Raw genomic sequence first — 20,135 nt, 5'->3', positions numbered from 1 at the left:
AGCGGAGTATTCAAGTCTCCCCAAAGGGATACTTTTATAGCTCTTCCCTTATAGGCACAATGGTGACCCTCTGCTTCAATTTTTTTTGGAGGCCCCGCAGTTCTAGCTCCCAACCGGGAATACTGTCTGGGTCGCCTTAACGTGCACTATTTGTCTGGCTGTCAACCTAACTCTTAGTTGGCCCCGCTGCGTCAACGGGGGCCTCTTAATCTTTCATCATGGGTGAAATCATTCCTAGGAAATATCGATTCGCTACAAAATCCTTTGTCTATCTTTTCCAGTTTCCAACCTCCCGTTTCGGACCCGCCACGGCCTACGACTTTACTTCCCACACCAGAAATGGATGGCGCTGGTGCTACTACTATCTAATTATATGGCACCGTCTCGCCTTGGTCTTATTTGCGGCCTTTTATTTCTTACCTACTTTCCAGCGGAAATATGGCGAAGACAGAATCATCTAATATGTAAAGCGATATGACTACTTTGGGACAGCTTTATTTATTGGTCGGATCGTACTCTTCTTTATTGGCCTCATATAAAGTGGTTCTGTCTATCCATGGAAATCTGCACATGTTGTCGCGACGATTGTGGTCGGCGGCGTCACGTTAATCGCCTTTGGATTGTACCGAACATTCATGCCCGTACCTGAGCCATTTATCCCTGTCAGATTTTTCGAGAACGGACAGTAGGTAGCCACAGTCCTTGTTATCGGCTTCTGTGGGGGCGTCTTTTATGCTTTTGCGCTGGTGTAGCCTACACGGTTGGTGTTCTCTACGCACGCCCCAGCGATACAATGTACGCAGGCTATTTGTCCCGTGCTGACGCGGCTGGGATTACGACAGGACAGATTCTCGGCTGTCTAGTCGCCAAACCCTTGGGGAAGACAAGACTGCGGTTAATATTTGGGTTTGAGGTCGGGGGAGTTTTCCTGTCATGTAAGTTATTGCTTCCCCGCTGCTTTTGTCCCCTTTCTCTCTCAACTTTCTTCCCCCCTCGATCTGGTGAGCTAATTAGCTGAGAGGCGTCGCCACTTGTAAGCACTGCTTTTCCCTGGAACTACCTTTGCCGGGTATACCAATGGTGTAGCCAATCACCATTACTACCATAGCAATCCCCAATCAAGACGATACTGGGATCGCGGCCGGTGTTATGGGAGTCTTGTGGCCCGTGATGGGCAGTATCTGTACAGCCGTTTCCACGGTTGTTCTTCAAAACCAATTGACAAAGAACATTGCATCACAGTTCGCGAGCCGTTTTTGTCGGCGCCGGGTTAACAGTCCAGAGCGCTTAATGTTTCTTACAGGCACTGACGTCGGGAATTGCACAAACGTTGACCATCAGATGATAAACAAGGTTGCAGCCGTTCTGAACCAGGGCTTACATGACACAAACAGCGAAAAATATGAGAAGGAGGTTGCTTGAGTGTCTGTTGGATTGGGGGAAGGTTTTCACATTAGCTGTAACAGGTGGCAACTCCATGTACCGTAGAGTGGGAGTCTTTCCCGAATCAGGACTTCGTGTGCGATGTATCTTGGGTTAAGAATCCCCTAATCAACTAACTACTCTGACTGGACATAGCTGTCGCTTGAGAGAATCTCAGATGCAACCTATTCTTCTGACCACATAATATAAATTCCTCGAGGATTCGCCTTTCATGAATCTGCTTGGAAGATGGTGGCGTGTTATCCTCAGAGCCCTCACTGAAGACATGATTTTGGTATGTCGTATGACATGTTTAGGCAGTAGTTACCTGCCTTGCTTGAGGAAATTCCCTCAGTCTCCGCGAAACGGCGAACAAGTTGCCCTGAGAGCGGCAAACATTCTATGATGGCGATGCGATGGTGCTCGGCGTCGTAGCGGAGGAATGCTAGCTGGTGGTCTTTGAAGTTTATATCGGCATCGAGCAAAAGTTTCCTTGAGAATTTATTACTCGAGTGTCTCCAGCTATCGGAGGCCACTCTGTTGGAGAAGATGAGTGACTCCATTCAACCTAGCTATAAGACTCCTACATGTATGCCTTTCGCGAACCCACCCTGTTATTTTCCGATAGAATCGTGGCCGAATGGAAAGGGAGGCGTTAATACTATCCAGGCGTTGAATGGGAATTCTGCATGGCCATCATTCTTGATACAGAATTCCATGCGCCATGGAGACCATCCCTAACCGAAAGGTAAGGCTTAGGCCTTGGATACGCGTCAAAACTCCGGCTGCTGAACACCGTCCGGGAGGAGGAACCACCAGAAGTCCGACGCGATCTTTCCCTGTTTAGTTCGGCCAAGGATATCAAAAATGAAGACCCTGCAGTTCCTGCCAAGCTTCCAGACATTACTTTACTTGTGTCGTCTGCTCGCAGAGGAACAGCCAAGTCCAGACAAACGAGCAAAGATGCATCTGTTTGCCGGCAATGCTCGCTACACCCTGGGGCTGTCATTTGTGGGCCTCCTGAGCTTGATTGGCATAACCCTTTACCGCCTCATTGTCCGCTCCAAAAGACACAAAGACATGCCACCTGGTCCTCCAACTGTGCCAATCCTAGGAAATGCTCACCAAATCCCTCCGACGGGCATGTACAAGCAGTATGTCCCAAAAAAGGCAGGGACAGAATTCATCGAATCTTACCAATCTGTCCAGATTCCAGATATGGTCCAAGGAATACGGACCCATCTTCTCGCTCAAGCTGGGTTCCACAGATGCCATCGTGCTATGCGATCGGGAGGCGATTCACGAATTGTTGGATAAGAAAGGGTCCATCTACTCTGAGCGCCCGAGGAATTATGTTATCCATGAAGCCAGACAATCTAGTCGAATTTCACTCGGTGGCTCGGCGAACAGTATGTGGAGGGACAAGCGACGTATTCTCGCTCACAACCTGTCACCCAAGCAACTCGACGAAAAACACTACAGGGTCCAGGAAGCTGAGTATGCAGAGGATTGATACCACGAGTGGACATGCAAAGCTTGCTGACTGAATACGGGCAGAGCGGCGGTTCTCGTAAACGATCTTTTGGACTCACCACAGCACTGTTTCTACCATGTCCGGCGATATGCTGCATCGGTAGCTACCGTTATCGTCCACGGATTTAGAGCTCCGAGATTTGACTCTTTTTGGAGTAAAGTGTGCTGCGCTATGATGTCTGGCTGGTTGCAAGCGGGATTTTCTAACGTTTGACAGGCAATGTATGATGTGATTGAACATGTACTGTATTCTTCCGGAACGCTGACGAATTGTTACTAACAAATAACGGACTAGAGATCCGAGATCATGGAACCAGGGGCTATCCCTCCTGTAGATGAGTTCCCCATTCTGAAATTGATTCCGGGGTTCTTGGCCCCCTGGAAGAGGAGAATCTGGTTTTCACGCGACGAGAGCGACGAACTCTGGGCTCATGCTCGAGACTTGATTGACAAGAGAAGGAAACTAGGTGACGTACGCGATTGCATTGCCGACCATCTCTTGGAAGAGTACGAGAAGAACGGCTGGCCGATGTCGGATTACGACTTCAGCCATGTCCTGGGAGAGATTGTCGAAGGCGGTGCCGACACCACGGCAAGTCAACTACTAACTTTAATTCTGGCATTCGCCAAACTCCCCAAAGTTCAAGAGAGAGCGCGAGAGGAGCTCGACAGAGTTTGTGGAACGCAGCGGAGCCCTGCCTGGGCCGATTTTGTTGATCTACCCTACATCAATGCCACTGCAAAGGAGGGAATGAGGTGGCGTCCCGTGTAAGTATGCTTTTACACGCAACAGCTCAATTTTCTCTGACATCAATAAACAACAGGGCCCCGGTGGGCTTGATGCATCGCAACAGTGCAGGTATGTCGTGATACAAAACAAGTCCCCATGCCTGGTTTCTAACAAATATGCCATACTAATTCGATGACAGACGACTGGTATAAGGGCATGTTCATTCCAAAGAACAGTATCATCTTCATGGGCACTTGGGCAATCCACCACAACGGGTCGGAGTTCAAAGATCCAGACATCTTCAACCCTGATAGGTACTTGGGTCACCCGAAACTAGCCAGCGAGTATGCTGGTAGCCCGGACTGGGCGAATCGAGATAAGTTTCCATCGCGCCACTCAGAGGAACATAGTCGCTAACTTGTGATGTTCTACACCACTACGGTTACGGTGCCGGACGTAGGATCTGCCCAGGTATGCATATGGCAGAACGAAGTATGTGGAGGATTGCAGCAAAACTGCTGTGGGCGTTTGAGTTTTCCGAGCCGGTGGACCCGGTTACTGGAAACGTCATTCCCCTGGATGTCAATGCCTACAACGACGGCCTCCTCAAGATGCCTTTGCCATACGAGGTCAACGTCAAGCCCAGGAGCCAGGCTCATGTGGACACCCTCAAAAAGGAGCTTCATGATGCTCTCGTGTTTCTTGAGCGGTACAATAATTAAATACGCGTCCAGTGTGGCTGCTTTGCCGATCACTGGAAAGCAGAGTGTGACGGATATATGGTGCACACTAGTAGTTTTAATTTAGCAAGGGTGAGCTACAGTCGAGATTAGTTGAGCAACACATGGTGCATCCTTTCGCAGCTTCAAGTTTTTGGACAGGAAACCTGGATATCGGACATCGTCAAGTGACTACAGCTAGCGAGATCGATGGCGAGCATACCTGCCGTACGCGCTTCGTCTCCTCTGGCGGGACGGTACGGCTGACATAGAGGTTAGATATTGTTACGACACGGCCTGAAGGCGACCACAAGGACGAGGAACTAGGAGACAGGTGTGCCGAGTCGCGTGTACGCTAACTAACAGTGCTCTGGAACGATCTGGCTAAGGATCCTAGAGCACGCCAGAGCAAGCCACACATGACCTATTATGCTCTCTCTAAGACTCGCAGAGCAAAACAGAGCACGACGAATCCCCTATTACAGGCGAAAAGTTGCGTGATTGCAGGACTGGGATTCGGTTCACGATGTCTGAACTCCAGCTGCGTCTACAGGACGCCGACCATCGACTTCAGACACTGTTGCGCCCAACTCATCGTGAGAGAGGTGTGGGTGAAGATATCTGTTATACACATATTGAGAGTGGATCTATCTGCTTGGTTGTGTTCTTGGTCCCTTCGCTACTCAGAGAGACTCTGCCTATTTATATACACTTTAGCCTGTGCTCTGAAGGCCGTTCCTAAAACCTCCTATTTAGTCGCCATGCTGTTGCAGGTCGGTGGGAACAACGGTGTTGAGGTAAGTGCCGCAATTGGTGTGACAGCTAGCGTCTTAGGTGGTTTGTCACAGTGGCTATCTTGCAACCCCGTTAACATGAGCCTTAGCACCTTCGTGCTGAGTATCCTTCTGTGACCAGAGACGTTGTACTACCACAATGCATAGCCGACGGAAGGATTTTCCGCCGGACAAGAGTACCTGATGCTACGATGTATCAATCCTGAACCACTAGCTTCCGAGACGGCTTTGACATTCTTGAGCACAATCGAGTCCGCACAACTGTTACTACACTCTACCAAAGCCTTGCCTCCAAGGTTCTGAAAGAACAATTCCATGGAATCCTACCGGCCGAAATTACTGTATCTATAGTAAGCAGACATGAAATCAAGTCTTGCCACATTCAAGTTGATTGTATGGGTCGTCGCGGCAAGGTTCTGAGTGCCCCGGAACAGCTCCGCGGAAACCAAGTTGGCTCGCAGACATCAACACTGGCGAATCTCCACCCAGTAGTGTGCTCCATTTAAGTTACATAGGTACGATGTGATCAGAATCGCCCAAAGGACTACCAGGACCTGGCTTTTATCTCTGAGAAAGACCAACTACCGACCGTGCTACAACAGCTGCATCATGACGGGACCAAGGCTTGAGTTGGGTGGTTTTCCTATTCCCTGGATACCTGCCATCAGACCCGAAGATGAGACAAACATGTATCCATACAAGAAGCAGACTCCGAACACGAGGAAACTTCCTGTAGGCTGGACGTTTGCGGAAGGCAGGCGTCCCCTGCATGAAGAGACCATCTTTGATGAAGTGGTCGAAATCCCGCTCAGAGGCGGAGTCAAGGTACCTTAGCTGCGAGAGACCTGCAGAGAGCATTACTGATTTGGTGGCCTGGTAAGATCTACTGTGACATTTTCAGGCCTGTTACAGATACAAAAATCCCCGCGATATTGGCGGTAAGCCCATATGGGAAAAATGGGCATGGTAAGTGACTGACATTGATGTGCGGGTCTCGGATAATCCTAACCGTGACATTGCCGCAAGGTTTCCGTATCTTCGACAACATTCCCTTTCGGCTCGGACTTCCAGAGAGCGCCACCTCTGGTTTGGAGAAATTCGAAGGGTAAACAGGTCTTGCTTGAGGCATCATATATGACGTACTAACTGGATGACGCAGACCCGACCCTGCCGAGTGGTGCCCTCGGGGCTATGCAATCGTCAATGTAGACATCCGAGGCAGCTGGGACAGTGAAGGCGACCTTTATATCGAGGGAAGTCAAATGGGTAAAGACGCTGCTCCATCAGCAGGAAGAGATTGACGCGGCGGTTACTGACAACAGTCAGGTGTGGATGGCTACGATACAGTCGAATTCATCGCAAAACAGCCATGGTGCAATGGTGCTGTTAGCATGTGTGGCAATTCCTGGCTGGCAACGGAGCAGTGGGCGACCGCTATCCAGAAGCCACCTTCACTCAAGTGTATAGCGCCTTGGGAAGCGTTCACGGATAAGTATCGCGACTTGATCTGTCGCGGCGGCGTTCCCAAGGTCAACTTTGCCTCATTCATTTTCAATAAAACGGTTCGCGGGCGAAATCGTCGGGAGGACATTGGTGGAGCGCTCGAAAAGTGGCCTCTTTTCAATGGATACTGGGAAGACAAAGTTTATGACACCAGTGATCTCACGGTGCCTATATATGCGCTTGCAAGCTATTCTTCGGGGAATCATGGTTCTGGTACTGTGAGAGGCTGGAACGCGGCAGCCTCGAAAGACAAATGGATCCGCTTTCATCCGACCCAAGAGTGGTTCGATCTTTACACGCCAAGGTACATCGATGACTTGCAACGATTCTTCGATCGGTATCTGAAGGGCATCGACAATGGGTGGGAGAAAACTCCTAAAGTCAGAGTCTCCATTCTCACATATGGAAATCGTTTCGAGCCTGTACGTTCTATTGAAGCATATGGAGGACCATCTAACACGTTGCGATAGGGCCCGAGATGGGACGTGCCGTTTGCTGACTATCCAATTCCGTCGACCGAGTATCGTAAACTCTACCTGCGAGACTCTGGAAAGTTGAGCACCTCACCGCAAGCGAGCGAGGACTCCGTCACCCATCATGTCGATGGCTACCAAGCAAAGCCGTCTGAATTTGTGCTGACCTTCGACAAAGCGACCACACTTATTGGTCATTCCAAGGCAGAACTTTGGATGTCTTGCAGAGACAAGGACGACTTGGATGTTTATGTGTCCATTCGCAAGCTGAGCAAGAGCGGAGAAGTATTGGAACACGTAAATGTACCGTGGGAAAATCTGCCCGAGGGGGTCAATACCCAACACGATGTTCCGATGGCGCAAACAGTCAAGGTGAGTGGTTCAATCCAGCCAGACATGCTATGATAGCGCATTCGGACAGTGCACTGACCGGATCTGTGTCACAGTACACTGGACCCACCGGCATCCTCCGCGCTTCGCATCGCGCGAAGGACCCGGAACGGAGCACCCCCATGATTCCGTACCACCCGCACGACAAAGAAGAAAAGGTACCCCCAGGCGAAATCGTCAAGCTCGAGATCTCTCTGTGGCCCATGGGTATCCATTTCGAAGCCGGGGAGAGCCTGCTGTTTCGTGTTCAAGGCTTCATTGACACGAGCTCAGACTTCCCCAGCCACATCGAAAAGAAGCTCGATAATCTGAATGAAGGTCGGCATACTATTCATTTTGGAGGGAAGTATGACTCGACGATCATTGTACCTGTTGTTGCGTTGCCATCACAATAGATTAAACTGCTAGTGGTCATATCCGGCAGGGGGAATTCGAACGGTTTTTCAGGCTCTCTGTACATTGTTTCATGTTCCATTCCCATTCCCTCAAGCAGTGCGGTCTGCAAAGAACCAAGCAAATGGTCTGTCGTGAGCATCGATGCATTGGATAGAACTTCCTTCAGTTTATGCTCTCTCAACTGGTCCGCAACCACAGGGCTGTGCCTGGAGGTCCTCACTTTGGATTAATACACTTGAATATGCTAGACGACCAACTTTATATTCCGCTCGTTTAGGATTGTTAGTGATGAGGCAGATACGGCATATTTGCTGCCGGCACTCGCATAAAGTGATTGTGCTAGCTAAAGTCTACTCAAAAAGGTACAACGCCGGATCAGCATGAAGCGACTGGTAAGCTCCTACGCAATGAATGAGAGATGATGCGTGACCGAAGGAGGTAGCCCATGCAGTTCCTGCGGATTGCGCAATGATTGTCTTACAACTTGAACTGACATTTACCTTGCTTCGACTCTTGTGTGACGGGGGCTGAATTGGTTGCTTGAGCAGTAATAATACCTCTGAAGGCATTGCTCGACCGTAAAACGGTAGCACATTAACCGGGTAAATTGCAGAAAAACCAACATTCCTACAGATACTGGCTTTGCCAATCCAGGTTCGCCAAACCCGACCAAGCATCTTCATCTGGATGCGCGTCTTCTGTGTGCATCAAGGAAGTATCGTCTACCAGTGTGTTGCCAAAGACAAGGCCACTTGCGTTCTCAGGCCCGAATGTTGGCACTGCGGACGCCTGACGCGACGATGTAGGCAGTAGCGGTGATGTAGTCACAAGCTGCAAATCTTCATCATCGCACGACGCAGGCACCGTCACTATTGTCGAACCGGGCCGGCTTCTTTCGAAGTCGCTTTCCCGTGCATCTTTGTGTTCGGTCAAGGCACGTCGAAAGACCTCAGCACAACGTTTTGCGGCCGGAATGTGAAGCGCATCAAACGTTTCGATGCTGAATCTGCACAGAGCGATCATGTCTGCGGCTTCTGGACCAAATGGATCGTCGATCAACCGCAGGTATATCACCAGCGTAGCCTGTAGGCAATAGTAACAGTAGTATCCCCACCGTCTCAATTTCGGGGCGGCTCTGAGAAGCCAATGTAGATGCACGATCGACTCGCTGGCAGCCTCTATGCAGGATGCGCTGAATTCGGCACGATCGGCCAATACCTGATCAGATGTTCCAGGGATCAGAGCCACCCTGTTCAAGGTAATGAGCGCTACATTGTAGTCTGTGATTGAATCAGCCCCTTTCCCACAGAAACAGTGTCTTTTGAGAGTAGGAGAAGCGTACGTAATCTCACGCTGCTCCTTTGGCGGTTGATCCAGCTAGTCAGTTGTGCCTCTGGTTCGCCATGTGGGCGCTCATGCTGGAAGCAAAACTGAGCTGGGAGCGAGTCACGCCATCCATGTAATTCAATATTCAATTGTTGCAGCGTATCTTTGGTGTAAGTTGGCTGGGCTTCCCTGTTTTGGGCAGAGCATCGATGGGCCTGGGGTGTAAGTGAGATTATGATGGACACGACAAGCTCTTTGACCTACGAACTTTAGAATTCGCCGTACAAGATGAGCGCCTCGAGCGAGTACCGTGAGGAATGTGACCTGTGAAAGCCCCGGTTCACTGGACTGGAGCACAACGATGCTTAGTTCGCTTCATCAACCGGGCATGTGCTCGATTGGACTTACACTTGCATCCAAATCCTCGTCCAAAGGATAATCCACGTTGACGTCGCAACTCCGAATAGACATCGGCCGACCAGAATCCATGCTGAGCTCGACTTCTTGGATGAAGAGCATCCACCATGTGCGAAGTGCTTCTTGGGCATCGAAGCTCAAATGGTCTGGACTGTTGTTGGTGTTCAAGCCGATTGAGTAGGCAAGCCTGATTGCTGTGCCGGTCAAATTATATGCCACTGTGCATTTGTTAGTCTTGCTTGGCAGCTTGCATTCTCCTGTTACCTACAATTCGGCTTGATCGCATGTTGTGCGTATGAGCCCATCAACATAACAGCTTGTACCAGGTGCAGGTCGACCGCATCAAAGAGCTCTACGAGCCTACCTTGTGCTTTATCAAAATACCATGCTGCCCAGGCGGAGCTGCTTCCCAATTCGTCGGTGTAAAAAGCGCCCATCGCCAGCACGGAGAAGACCAAACAAATGAATTGCTGGTTGCCACCGTTACCATTTGCCTTTGTTCCCCAGTGGGGTTCATATAGATGTTCACGAACGAACGAATATTTTGCATAAAACCTTTTGACATTGAATATAGGCATGTATATGTGAATAGTCTCAAAAAAACTTCGCAAGTGGAGGTCCAGGATGTTGTCGGAGGGTCTGGTTCGGCTGATCACAGGTAGCGGTGTGAACAGGTCAGGCGTTTCAATAACCTTCCACAGATCCGACACGCCGGAAGTTCGGTGCGCAGAAGTTTGTCTCTGCCACGGATCGGTTGGTTGCAGGAGATTTCTGCTGCCATTGTAGCCGGGGATCTGAAGCTTCCTATCCAGCGAGGTAGCTACGGCAAATGCAGATGTAATACCTGCCATCGACGTCAACTTCACGCAGCGAACATGGAAAGTTCAAAGAGAGCTACGGACCGTAGTATTCATAGCACCCTGTCTGCTCGTTGAATTGCCTCACTGAGCTCAACAACAGATCATCTGACGTAGGATTGCCTGTGGCTTTGTCGGCTCACCACCAAGGCTCAGCAAAGGCAGAGCAATACTTACTAGAAATGCTCGAGTCTGTGTATTTTGCATTTTGTTCGTTCAAGAGAGACTCAACAGCGAGAAGTCGCTCGGAGAGGAGATCGACTTGCCTGTACACGATCAGCAAAAGGTGCTCGCCCGCCGTCCCCAGGGTACCGCACCGAGCGAGCTGGTCACCATGGTTTGAATGTGCCTGAGTGAAACTGCATCGAAAGCCTTTAGCAACACAGCCGGAACATGGCTTTCCTGCATTGCACTGACGTGTACTTAGTATGATTTCAGTTCGGGGTCCTTTGCTGACCAACTTTGAGGTGTCTTTCACGGCATCGCTGACAGGCCTTTGCAGTTTTGCTTCGATGTCGCCTGGGGGGTCTGGTCACTCGCATACGGCTTATAGCCATTGGCTGGTATGATGCTCGTTCCATTCACGCAAATCGAGGGCGCTCTGGCACCCTGCGTGATAGTGGATGGTGTAAGGATGAAAACCTCTGCTCGGTTGACTTCAGTCGTAAGTGGGGGCTCGGCTCGATTTGCGGTTCGTACACAATGCAGGATTCCTGGCTTGTCCGAGGCCCGACAACCAGCGGAATGGCGAGTCTCGACTCCTCGGAGCTCGGGATGATTCCGAACCAATCATGCCGATCGCAAACCTTGTCAACATCTACCAGCAAATCTCCACCACTCGCCGCCTTGTTCCCACTTGCGGGGCTTCCACCCCAGGTTAGAGAGCATGTTTCTATTCACTATGATGGTGCGAGTGACTGGATGGGCCTGCCCCCGGCTGAATGTCCGATAGAGCCCAATAGATTTTTTGCTAGCATATCATATACGGTTCAGATCTGAAACAACTAGTGAGGCATCCCTGGTAGCCTAGGAAGATATATCCCTTCTTGCCGGCTCCGTGATGGCTCCGATTCCCTCATCGTTTGGTTTTCATGATTGCGCTCCACGAGTACTGTCGCCGGTCTCGAAGTCCCTAACATGTTGGTCGATACCGAATTCCGCGGGGTCGCCGGGACTCTGGTGCTCAATGCAGAACTCGACCAGAAGGTAGGTCAAACGCAAAGAGGTCGGAGAACCAGGCTTACCAGGCTACACAGGTTGCAGATGAAGCTTATATCGAGACCATGCCGAAGGAGGCGGTGGCGACTATGCGAAAGGCTCCCGATGAAGTGACTATCCTCATAGCGCAGCCAACCAACGACGTTCACGACCCTCTGAGTGGGTCACAGGGAAAGAAGTGGCTCATCCTGCCGGTTGTCTTATTCTGCGCCATCACCCCAGATATGCAGGCTGGGTTTGGGATTCCTGTGGTGCCAGCACAGGCAGTCTACTGGAACATCAGTGTTAGCGATTCGGGTTGCTCGATGTCTGGGAATGTTTTTGTAAGTCCACATTTAGAGAACGCCAGATGTTATACACAGATCGAGAGTGGACCTATCTGCTTGATTGTGTTCTGTCTCCCTGGCTATTCAGAGAGACTCTGTCTGTTTATATACACTTTGGCCTGTGCTCGGAAGGCCGTTCCTGAAACCTCCTATTCCGTCGCCACGTTCTCGCAGACCGGCGAGAACAACGGTGTGGTGCAGTTGGTAGAGTAGCTAGTGTCTCAGATGGTTTACCACAGTGGCTATCTTGCAACCCTGTCAACAGCTGTGAACTGGACAAGTTTTGTCACTGCAATGCTGCTGCTGAAACCAGCTTGGACTTCTCTATTCACCACAGTTCCCCTGGCTTCCGTGGTTCGAGACGGTGGAGAAAACGTAAAGTAGGTTACTGCGAGGTCCAGCCAGCCCCGTCGGTAGCGGGTGCGACTCACTGTGGGTTGTCCCCCTCAAGGGCATCGGACAGTCCCGGTTGGTATCATGAAAGCCTGACGGGTTGCAGTAATGGTTATCCAAACTAGGTGAAGAATCATCAATAAACTCAATGATTATAGCTTGAAGGAAATGTGCATTTACTATGGCCTTTAAGGAAGCTTAGTCAACTGTGAGTACTTCTCGCTAGGCGTGACATCTTCTCTAACAGGACCCGTCAACATCGGCAAAGGCTTCTCAGGATGCGGATTAGGAACCCAATTCCCATGGACTTGATTGCGCATTAGGAAAGGCAACTGCGCAATGGCGATCGGCTTTGAGAAATCTTTACAGTCGAGGATGATCAATTCCCCCTTGTGCGACGACTCTCTCTCGGTATAGAAGATGACCCAGCCATCGCCCTCTTCACAATCAGGACTCCGGGGGATATATGCGGGCTCAGCAACACTGCCGTCTCCGGGGGCGTAAAAAGTAAATTTCTCGCCTGTCTCCGTATTCAACTTGATGATTGCATTGAAGTTGGGTCGCTCTCCTGTTGGGGCCATCATGCCGCCCAAGTAGACGATTTTAGTGTTTCGGCCAGTCATGCGCTCGTCGAAAATGGGAAAATCAAATATTCCCTCTAACAGCGTCTCAGCTGGTGGCAGGGGAGTCCCATCTGGCTTGGAAAGATCCATGGTCCAGCGTAACCAGTCGCCGCTGGGTTTCCCTTTTGGCCCTTCGTAGTTCTTCGGGTTGAAGAAGGCAAAGACATTGAAGCTGACAAAGTGGCTTTCAAGCTTCAAGGTGCCACCTTCTTCCTCCCATGCGTTCCCGGTGTGGATGATCAGACCGTGGGGGGCAGTGTGCTTGCGGAATTCGCCAGGTTTCCAGCCTGGATGGCTCGGGGCATCTGCGTTGCGTGGAGTGACGAGAAATTCCGAGGGTTGATCAGGAATGAACCTCCAGTAGTCGCCCCCGGCTTTCATCGCCTCCTCGCTGTTGACACCGAATGGCATGTTGGAAAGAATGATCCAGTTATCCGTGATCCAGCCATCGTGTGGCCAACCGGGCTTGTCCTGCTTGAACCAGTGTTCATTGGAGATGCGTCCATTGGGATCGACCGAGTAAGTGCAAATGTCCGGAGTGCTGAGACCCTTGGCAGAATAGCTCCATGTAACCAGCTCATTCTTGTGAGGATCGACTTTGGGATGGGCTGCAAAGGTTTTCGCAGCTACCTGACCACCATATGGATCCGCACCCCTTGTCTCCAGGGTGTCCGGGTCCAGAGCGTACGGGAGACCCCTCTCTGCTAACGCGAGGACATTGCCGCCCCAGTAGATGATATTGGTATTGCCGGTGGTGTCATTCGCAAGACGCACGCACGGGTGGATGTCGTAAGGATTCCTGTACCGACCAAAGAGGCGACGACCGTACTTGCGCTCCAGAAGCCATCTCTCGGTGTGAACATATTTGATCTTCATAGAGACCTTGCCGTCCTGGATGCGGAAGGCGCAGACATGCCCATCCCCGTCGACAAAGGGAGTCCCCACTTTTGGGCAGAAATGAGGGTCTATAAGCATTCGATACCAGGTTCCACTGATCTCGGTGGGAATATCGCCAAAAACGACCATCTCGTCCAGCTCACATTCGAATCGACCCTGGGCAGCAGTCTCGATAGGATGGTAGTAGTGTTCCCAAGGCGAAGTGAGGCCGAAGCGGGGCTCATCCTGGCTCTTCTTGCTCGATACTCTGAGTGCAGTCTGCACGACCTCGGACCCTAGCGTCGTCATTGCGGTTTCACGTAGCCTGTGAGTGTATGTGGTCTCGAGAAGTGTATCAAGCGTTCAGGGAGAAACTTTGTGTGCCCCGGTTGAAGCTTTATGATATACGAAGCAGAGCACCCTGCATGATGGTTGCTGCTGTCCTGCAGTTGATCCTAGCTCTGCTCATAACCATGATCGCAGTGCCGCGGAAAGTGTGAAGGTGGTTGGAGCAAGGACGTTCCGCGGAAGACTTCATACACCGGATTCGAGATCCTGCCCTGTCCGGCGCCGTAGGGAAGTGTGGAGGAGCGGAAAGTGGATGTTGTCGCGCATACTTGATGCTATTATGCTCCGCGGAAGACCGTTGGTGTCAGCCAAATCGAAGTATAATGGCCCATCTGCATAAAGCTATCATATCATATCACGTTCCCAGGGCCTGAGATAGTTACATACCTCCCTACTCTGCACTTCGATCTTGCCGGGTTTTTCTGAGATCTTCGCACCCATCACCCAGACGTTAGTGGCTCATGATGCCCTATCATCAAGAAGATGGGCTCAACAGCTCAGACATCACTGCTTCCCACCATGCTCCCAAGGAAACGCTTGGTCATGTTCGACTTCAAGACGCGACCACAGGCGCCATGCTCCTTGTGCCCCAGCCGTCGGCCGATCCAAACGACCCACTCAACTGGTAGGCTTCCTCCTCACACTTTTACTTGGCCAGCGTAAGCTGCAAGCTGCTAATTCCGAGATTTTATTCGCAGGTCGAAAGTCTTTAGGGTCTATATCGTCCTGCTCCTTTGCCTGGCGTTGATCTGTGTCAATTTCTTTGCAGCAGGTTCCGCCACTGTCCTGGTGGAAATTGTCATCGACCTCCTCGGCGCGTATCCACCCGACCCACGTAATCCCGCCTCTCTGTCCACAGCGTCGATTGCGGCATTCTCGTCTGCGGTCAGCAAGGCGGCTCTGCTCTTCTCCACGGCTTCTCTGACCGCTGGTGTGTCCAACCTTGTGTGGGTCCCACTCGCCGTCAAATATGGCCGTCGCGCGATATATACTTTCACCTTTCTCGTTTTCGGCCTCTGCTGCATCTGGTCGGCACGTGCAACCTCTTACGGTAGTCTGCTGGCATCGAGGGTCATAGGGTCATGGTTTGCGGGCGGCATTGAGTGCGTCGCTCCCCTTACCATTGCAGATGTATCTTTCCTTCATGAAAGGGGTAGAATGACGGCGTACGTAAAGCTCTCCATGCACAATTTGTCACGAGTCTCGAATACTGACCGCTGCTTGGTAGGATGTACTCGGCTTCGCTCTCGGCTGGTGCCGGGCTTGGATTGATAATCTCTGGTCTCATGTCAATCTCACAAACATGGAGGAAGTTTCAGTATCTGTGCGCTGCTCTCGTGCTGACTACGACGATCTTGATTTTCTTCACCATGCCCGAAACTGCGTATCGACGGGACATACGTGGAATAGAGGAACGGACAACGGCAGACCTGAACGAGAAGGATCCAAATGTGTCCAGAGTGGAGCGCGTCGAAAGGTCTAACTTACCTCCGACTAAATCCTTCATTCAACGCATAGCCATCACTCATTCTCCTCTCACTCATGAGTCAATCTGGAAAATTGCCTTCCGTCCCTTGCCGGTCCTATTGTTACCACCTGTCCTTTGGTCCACGGTGTCTTTCGGCGTAGGAATTGGGATCTTCATCGTCATGAGCACGACCGCCGCGACCGCTCTCTCACAGATTTACCACTTCACAGTCTGGCAAGTGGGACTGGTCTGGATCGCAAGCATAGTGGGTAACGTGCTGGGAATACCGTTTGGCGGTTACTTTTCAGATTGGGTAGCCAACCGCGCAACTTGGAAGAATGGGGGCATTCGGGAGCCGGAAATGCGCCTTCCTGCTGTGAGCGCCGCCATGATCGCCTATCCAGGATCCCTTCTACTCTATGGCCTTGGGATCAATTATAAAGTGCACTGGATTGTCCCTACGTTGGGCGTGTTCTTGTGTAAGAACTCGGTTTGCATGTGTCAAAAGAATGGAGTAGCTTGCTGACATTTTCACCACAGTCTCGTTCGGTAGTAGTTCTGTGATCGGTATCAGCGTGGTCTATACTATTGACTGCTACAAGCCCATTGCTGGTGAGGTCGTTGTGAGCCAGGTCGTCTTCAAATGTGAGTTGATCCACCCCTCTGGACAGGCTTCGGAAGCCTCAGTGCTGACCCAAGGATGCTTTAGCTGTCATCACGTTTCTCATGTCCTTCTACGCGAACCCATGGGTGAATCGGGACGGCTATGCAGGAGCCTTTGCGGCCATGGCAGCTTTCAGCTTCGTCATCTTGGCGCTGTGGATCCCCTTATATGTGTGGGGCAAGCGGATTCGTCGTGCCACTTTTAACTGGCGCTTGATGAAGCTCGCCCACTGGGATGCAGACAGGGAGACGGGCGAGTAGCCGTTCGTTTTTATCATCTTGCGGGTATGCCACTAGGAGACTGCCGCAGGGAAGCAGCCCATTTTTTTTGGTCCCCTGGTTTCACGCCGGTCGAAGATCAATGTGCTAAGGCAAAGGACCGCTATTCGAAGAGTCGAGCGTCCAAGGCGGTACTATTGATCATGAAAAACAAACAAGGAGAGGTGTGCTGTGTGTACAAGCATGAGTTCTTTGTTCACGCCGATACACTTTACCCCAGGATCCGACTGTTCGTTCTTGTCTCAACTACCGTACCCCAGACGAGTGCGCTATATCCCCACAATCTCCATGGATCGTTCCTGATCGGGTAGTCTCTGTCTCGCTTCCATTCCGCGGATGTCCGCGGAAGCCAGCCTTTCCTCAGTCCCGGAACAACAATAGTCCGTGATCCACCAAAGTTAAAAGGTCTCTTACCGGCGTATCGTGGCAAGGCCGCGCAGTGGTCCATTCCGGAGGGGAACCTTTCATTGGAGAAAATCATAGCGTAAATGGCTTCAAAGTATTTAGAATTGGAGTCTGCGCCTCATCTCAGCTACCGTGTTTCACACTGGCGACCTGAGCCCAGGTCTTAGCAATGTCGGCAGATACAGTCGGGAGCCTTGTGCTAAGGGCTGGGACTTGGGGGAAGTCAGGGGCATCTGCAACACCTTGCATCCAATAACGTGACGGGGCGTCCTGCAAGAAGAGTAGCCTCGAGTTGGATGCTCTTTAGCGACTGCTGACTTGGGGTCAGCGGTCCAACGTACTGGGTTGAGAGTCTAGTCCTCTACGGGTCACGTGGATATTAATGCCGGTAGCAGGTGCCGCGACCTCAGGCGCTACCAATCACGAGGACTTGGATCATGGGGTAAGCACAGATCCGATGTAGCTGTGGGGCCCCTCGGGCTTTGCGGGGTACTACGGGGGCTATATCCGGACTTGGTTAACTCGATAAACCCTCGCCATGCCTGACAGACTTTGCAAATCCGACGACACCTGGCCAGGTTCACCTACTTGGAAGACCATAATTCTTGTTCGCTCTCGCAAACTTCAAACCGCGACCACCCATCAGAATCTAAGGAAAGAGTCACGGCCATGACTGGGGCAGAGGCTGATCGACGGCCTTCCAAACGCAGGAGAGACCATTATACCCGGAAGGCGTGGTAAGTTGCCCAGGCCGTGAAGAAATCACCTTCGCACACCTGCTGACGGGCGTAACAGTAATGGTTGTAAAGCTCGCAAAGTCAAATGCAGTGGGATGATGCCTTGCAGCCGCTGCTTGGACGCGAAAAGCCAATGCACCTACTCCAACTCCATTACAACCCACGAACGCACTGAAGCCAAGTAGGTACAGTTGCTCCGGGAAGATGGTAGACGCTGATATCGGTGGCAGCGCGCATCGTGAAGACCACATCTCATCTGATTATCTGCAGGACCTTGAGCGTTTCGTGCAGTCGGTGCAGGATGGATTGTCCCAACTTAAATCTGTTGGCTCGAATCGTTCGGGCGGCGCCGGCGATCCCCAGGGGATCCTCTCAAGCCCGATGACTACAGAAATTTCAGCAACAAGGGATCCACGACTGTCGATGCGACGTCGCCAGAGCTCTACGGTCACACGGGCGAGTCCGTCCAGCTTCGAAAGTATGCTCAAATTGGCCCAGTCCTCGTTGACAGACAATGGCACAATCCCGAGTATCAACGAAGAGGTCTTCAGCGTGACTTCATGTGAAGCTGCCACGGCGGAGGAAGATTCTATAGGAGCTCTCGTTCATGCCGGACACCCCATCCTTGCTCTTGGCGAATCGACTGCCAATTCTCTTGTCGACACTTTCGCCTCTCACGTTGGCGTTATGTACCCCTGCGTCGACATGGCCACCATTCGGCGCAATCTAACCCATCTTTACCATCTGATATCCAGCTCCGGTCGAGGGTCGACTGCGAACCTGCGGCTTATCGACATAGAGATACTCAAAGCCGTCATGATGGTGGGCGCCGCTGCCAAGTCTTCGGAGCCGTCTAGTCTGGCCGAAACCCTCGAGCAGAGTCTGCTCTGGACCGCGCAAAGTGTCTGTAGCCAGGAGTCGGTGGAGATCGAGGACGTTGTTATGTCTTGTTTGATGGTCAGACTTCTTCCCAATCTGACCCTGTCACAGTTTTTGCTGACCATGCTGCCAGTGCATCTACTTCTTTCATCGAGACGAACGCCAGAAAGCGTGGAGAATGGCCGGTATTGGTGCACGCACAGCTCTGGAATTAGGTCTCGATATTCACGAACCCCATGAAGTATGCGGTGTGCAAAAGACAACCTCCGAATTCGAACAAAGTGATTCCTACGACCTTCGACGCAGATTACTCTTCTGCTGTGTCTATGACCTGGATAGTTGGAGCAGCTTCCTGACAGGCCTTCCTCGTGTTTTGTCAACTCAGCTACCACCAGATCACCTCAACTGTTTGGTATGTCGCTCGGTCGTTTACAACGCTGGCTGATCAGTACTGACCTTGTTTGCAGCAACCACGAACTCACAAATATCTTCGTGCCATGCTCGAGATGGACCGCATTGGAGCGGACATCTTCGCTCTGCTGAGAGAACCGGATCAGGCCGCCGACTCTCTTGGAACTAGGACGGATTATTTGGAGTTCCGACTTAAGAACATGGAACGCACGACAGGCTTAGAGAAGGTTTGGTCAGAAGAAAAGGACCAGGACTGTGCGATTCCAAGAGCCGTACAACTATTCATACAAACGAGGGCTAATCACTTTCGTATCTCGATACAACTCCGATTGCTGGCTTCGGCGAGAATAGCGGCCACTCGACCACACTTTTTCCAAGCATTGGTGGGTGCCGCAGATGACAACGTGTGGGTGTGCAAGACCGCGTGGGAGGGTGGATCCATTCCTGCGCTTTTACGACCAACGTTTGTTCACTTCCTCATGGCGGCCATATCAGCTATGGTCCTTGCTGCTATCTACGATCCCGGCAGATATAGCGTCGAGTGTCGGCGCCCATTCGAGGCAGGACTTGAGATGCTCGAAGCTTGGTACCACACGCCGCGCGGAATGGACTCACGACATCGATACTCCCTCGCGAAGCTGCGCAATCTGGGGCGAAGGGTCCGTATCTCCAACAACAAGGCCGGTGATGGTTCTTTGATCGATGACGACTCTGCCGTTGAGCCGTTAACCGCATTCGCCTTGCATGATACATCCACGTCTGACACAAATCTCGAGCAGAGCTGGAATACCCTGACTGATGATGCATTCACAATCGGAGGCATGAGTACGCAAATGCAACCGTGGGATGAAAGGTGGTTAGACTCTGTATTTAACGATCAATGCAGCTGGAGCTCGCGACAGCGAGAAACGTCCCATCTATAAGCCCCTTTCAAACCACGAAACGCTCT

General features: G+C 51.4%; 8 protein-coding genes across 8 annotated transcripts; 6 read left to right on the top strand and 2 right to left on the bottom strand.

Annotated features, from left to right (window-relative positions):
- Positions 1–212: 212 nt before the first annotated feature.
- A1O5_05626 (uncharacterized protein) lies at positions 213–752 on the top strand. Its single transcript, XM_007746225.1, has one exon. It carries the CDS (start codon positions 219–221, stop codon positions 459–461), a length of 243 nt encoding a protein of 80 aa, XP_007744415.1. The 5' UTR covers positions 213–218; the 3' UTR covers positions 462–752.
- Positions 753–2,385: 1,633 nt separating this feature from the next.
- A1O5_05625 (uncharacterized protein) lies at positions 2,386–4,407 on the top strand (the record flags this gene model as incomplete). The annotated part of the gene is made up of 7 exons (XM_007746224.1): positions 2,386–2,576; positions 2,632–2,919; positions 2,980–3,163; positions 3,251–3,723; positions 3,780–3,814; positions 3,885–4,094; positions 4,157–4,407. The coding sequence occupies 7 exons, from the start codon at positions 2,386–2,388 to the stop codon at positions 4,405–4,407; spliced, it is 1,632 nt and encodes a 543-aa protein (XP_007744414.1).
- A 1,478-nt stretch (positions 4,408–5,885) lies between these two features.
- On the top strand, positions 5,886–7,959 carry A1O5_05624 (uncharacterized protein; the record flags this gene model as incomplete). Its single annotated transcript, XM_007746223.1, has 7 exons — positions 5,886–6,023; positions 6,080–6,164; positions 6,225–6,303; positions 6,358–6,464; positions 6,525–7,123; positions 7,172–7,546; positions 7,621–7,959. The coding sequence occupies 7 exons, from the start codon at positions 5,886–5,888 to the stop codon at positions 7,957–7,959; spliced, it is 1,722 nt and encodes a 573-aa protein (XP_007744413.1).
- Positions 7,960–8,587: 628 nt separating this feature from the next.
- On the bottom strand, positions 8,588–10,554 carry A1O5_05623 (uncharacterized protein; the record flags this gene model as incomplete). Its single annotated transcript, XM_007746222.1, has 4 exons — positions 8,588–9,240; positions 9,303–9,470; positions 9,697–9,921; positions 9,972–10,554. 4 exons carry the CDS (start codon positions 10,552–10,554, stop codon positions 8,588–8,590), a joined length of 1,629 nt encoding a protein of 542 aa, XP_007744412.1.
- A 1,143-nt stretch (positions 10,555–11,697) lies between these two features.
- A1O5_05622 (uncharacterized protein) lies at positions 11,698–12,317 on the top strand (the record flags this gene model as incomplete). The annotated part of the gene is made up of 2 exons (XM_007746221.1): positions 11,698–11,766; positions 11,817–12,317. 2 exons carry the CDS (start codon positions 11,698–11,700, stop codon positions 12,315–12,317), a joined length of 570 nt encoding a protein of 189 aa, XP_007744411.1.
- A 368-nt stretch (positions 12,318–12,685) lies between these two features.
- Positions 12,686–14,305, bottom strand: A1O5_05621 (uncharacterized protein; the record flags this gene model as incomplete). The annotated part of the gene is made up of 1 exon (XM_007746220.1): positions 12,686–14,305. One exon carries the CDS (start codon positions 14,303–14,305, stop codon positions 12,686–12,688), a length of 1,620 nt encoding a protein of 539 aa, XP_007744410.1.
- A 503-nt stretch (positions 14,306–14,808) lies between these two features.
- A1O5_05620 (uncharacterized protein) lies at positions 14,809–16,736 on the top strand (the record flags this gene model as incomplete). The annotated part of the gene is made up of 5 exons (XM_007746219.1): positions 14,809–14,969; positions 15,043–15,510; positions 15,573–16,291; positions 16,353–16,457; positions 16,522–16,736. 5 exons carry the CDS (start codon positions 14,809–14,811, stop codon positions 16,734–16,736), a joined length of 1,668 nt encoding a protein of 555 aa, XP_007744409.1.
- Positions 16,737–18,100: 1,364 nt separating this feature from the next.
- On the top strand, positions 18,101–20,109 carry A1O5_05619 (uncharacterized protein; the record flags this gene model as incomplete). The annotated part of the gene is made up of 3 exons (XM_007746218.1): positions 18,101–18,853; positions 18,909–19,187; positions 19,243–20,109. 3 exons carry the CDS (start codon positions 18,101–18,103, stop codon positions 20,107–20,109), a joined length of 1,899 nt encoding a protein of 632 aa, XP_007744408.1.
- Positions 20,110–20,135: the final 26 nt, after the last annotated feature.

Source organism: Cladophialophora psammophila (assembly GCF_000585535.1).
Source record: "Cladophialophora psammophila CBS 110553 chromosome Unknown aczJe-supercont1.7, whole genome shotgun sequence".
In the NCBI taxonomy this organism is placed as follows: domain Eukaryota; kingdom Fungi; phylum Ascomycota; class Eurotiomycetes; order Chaetothyriales; family Herpotrichiellaceae; genus Cladophialophora; species Cladophialophora psammophila.
The sequence above is the reverse complement of the archived record's forward strand: the minus strand, read 5'-3'. Positions and strand labels throughout refer to the sequence as shown.

Excerpts from the sequence above, each read along its gene's own strand:
- A1O5_05626 (XM_007746225.1), top strand. The coding sequence starts at position 219 with ATGGGTGAAATCATTCCTAGGAAATATCGATTCGCTACAAAATCCTTT.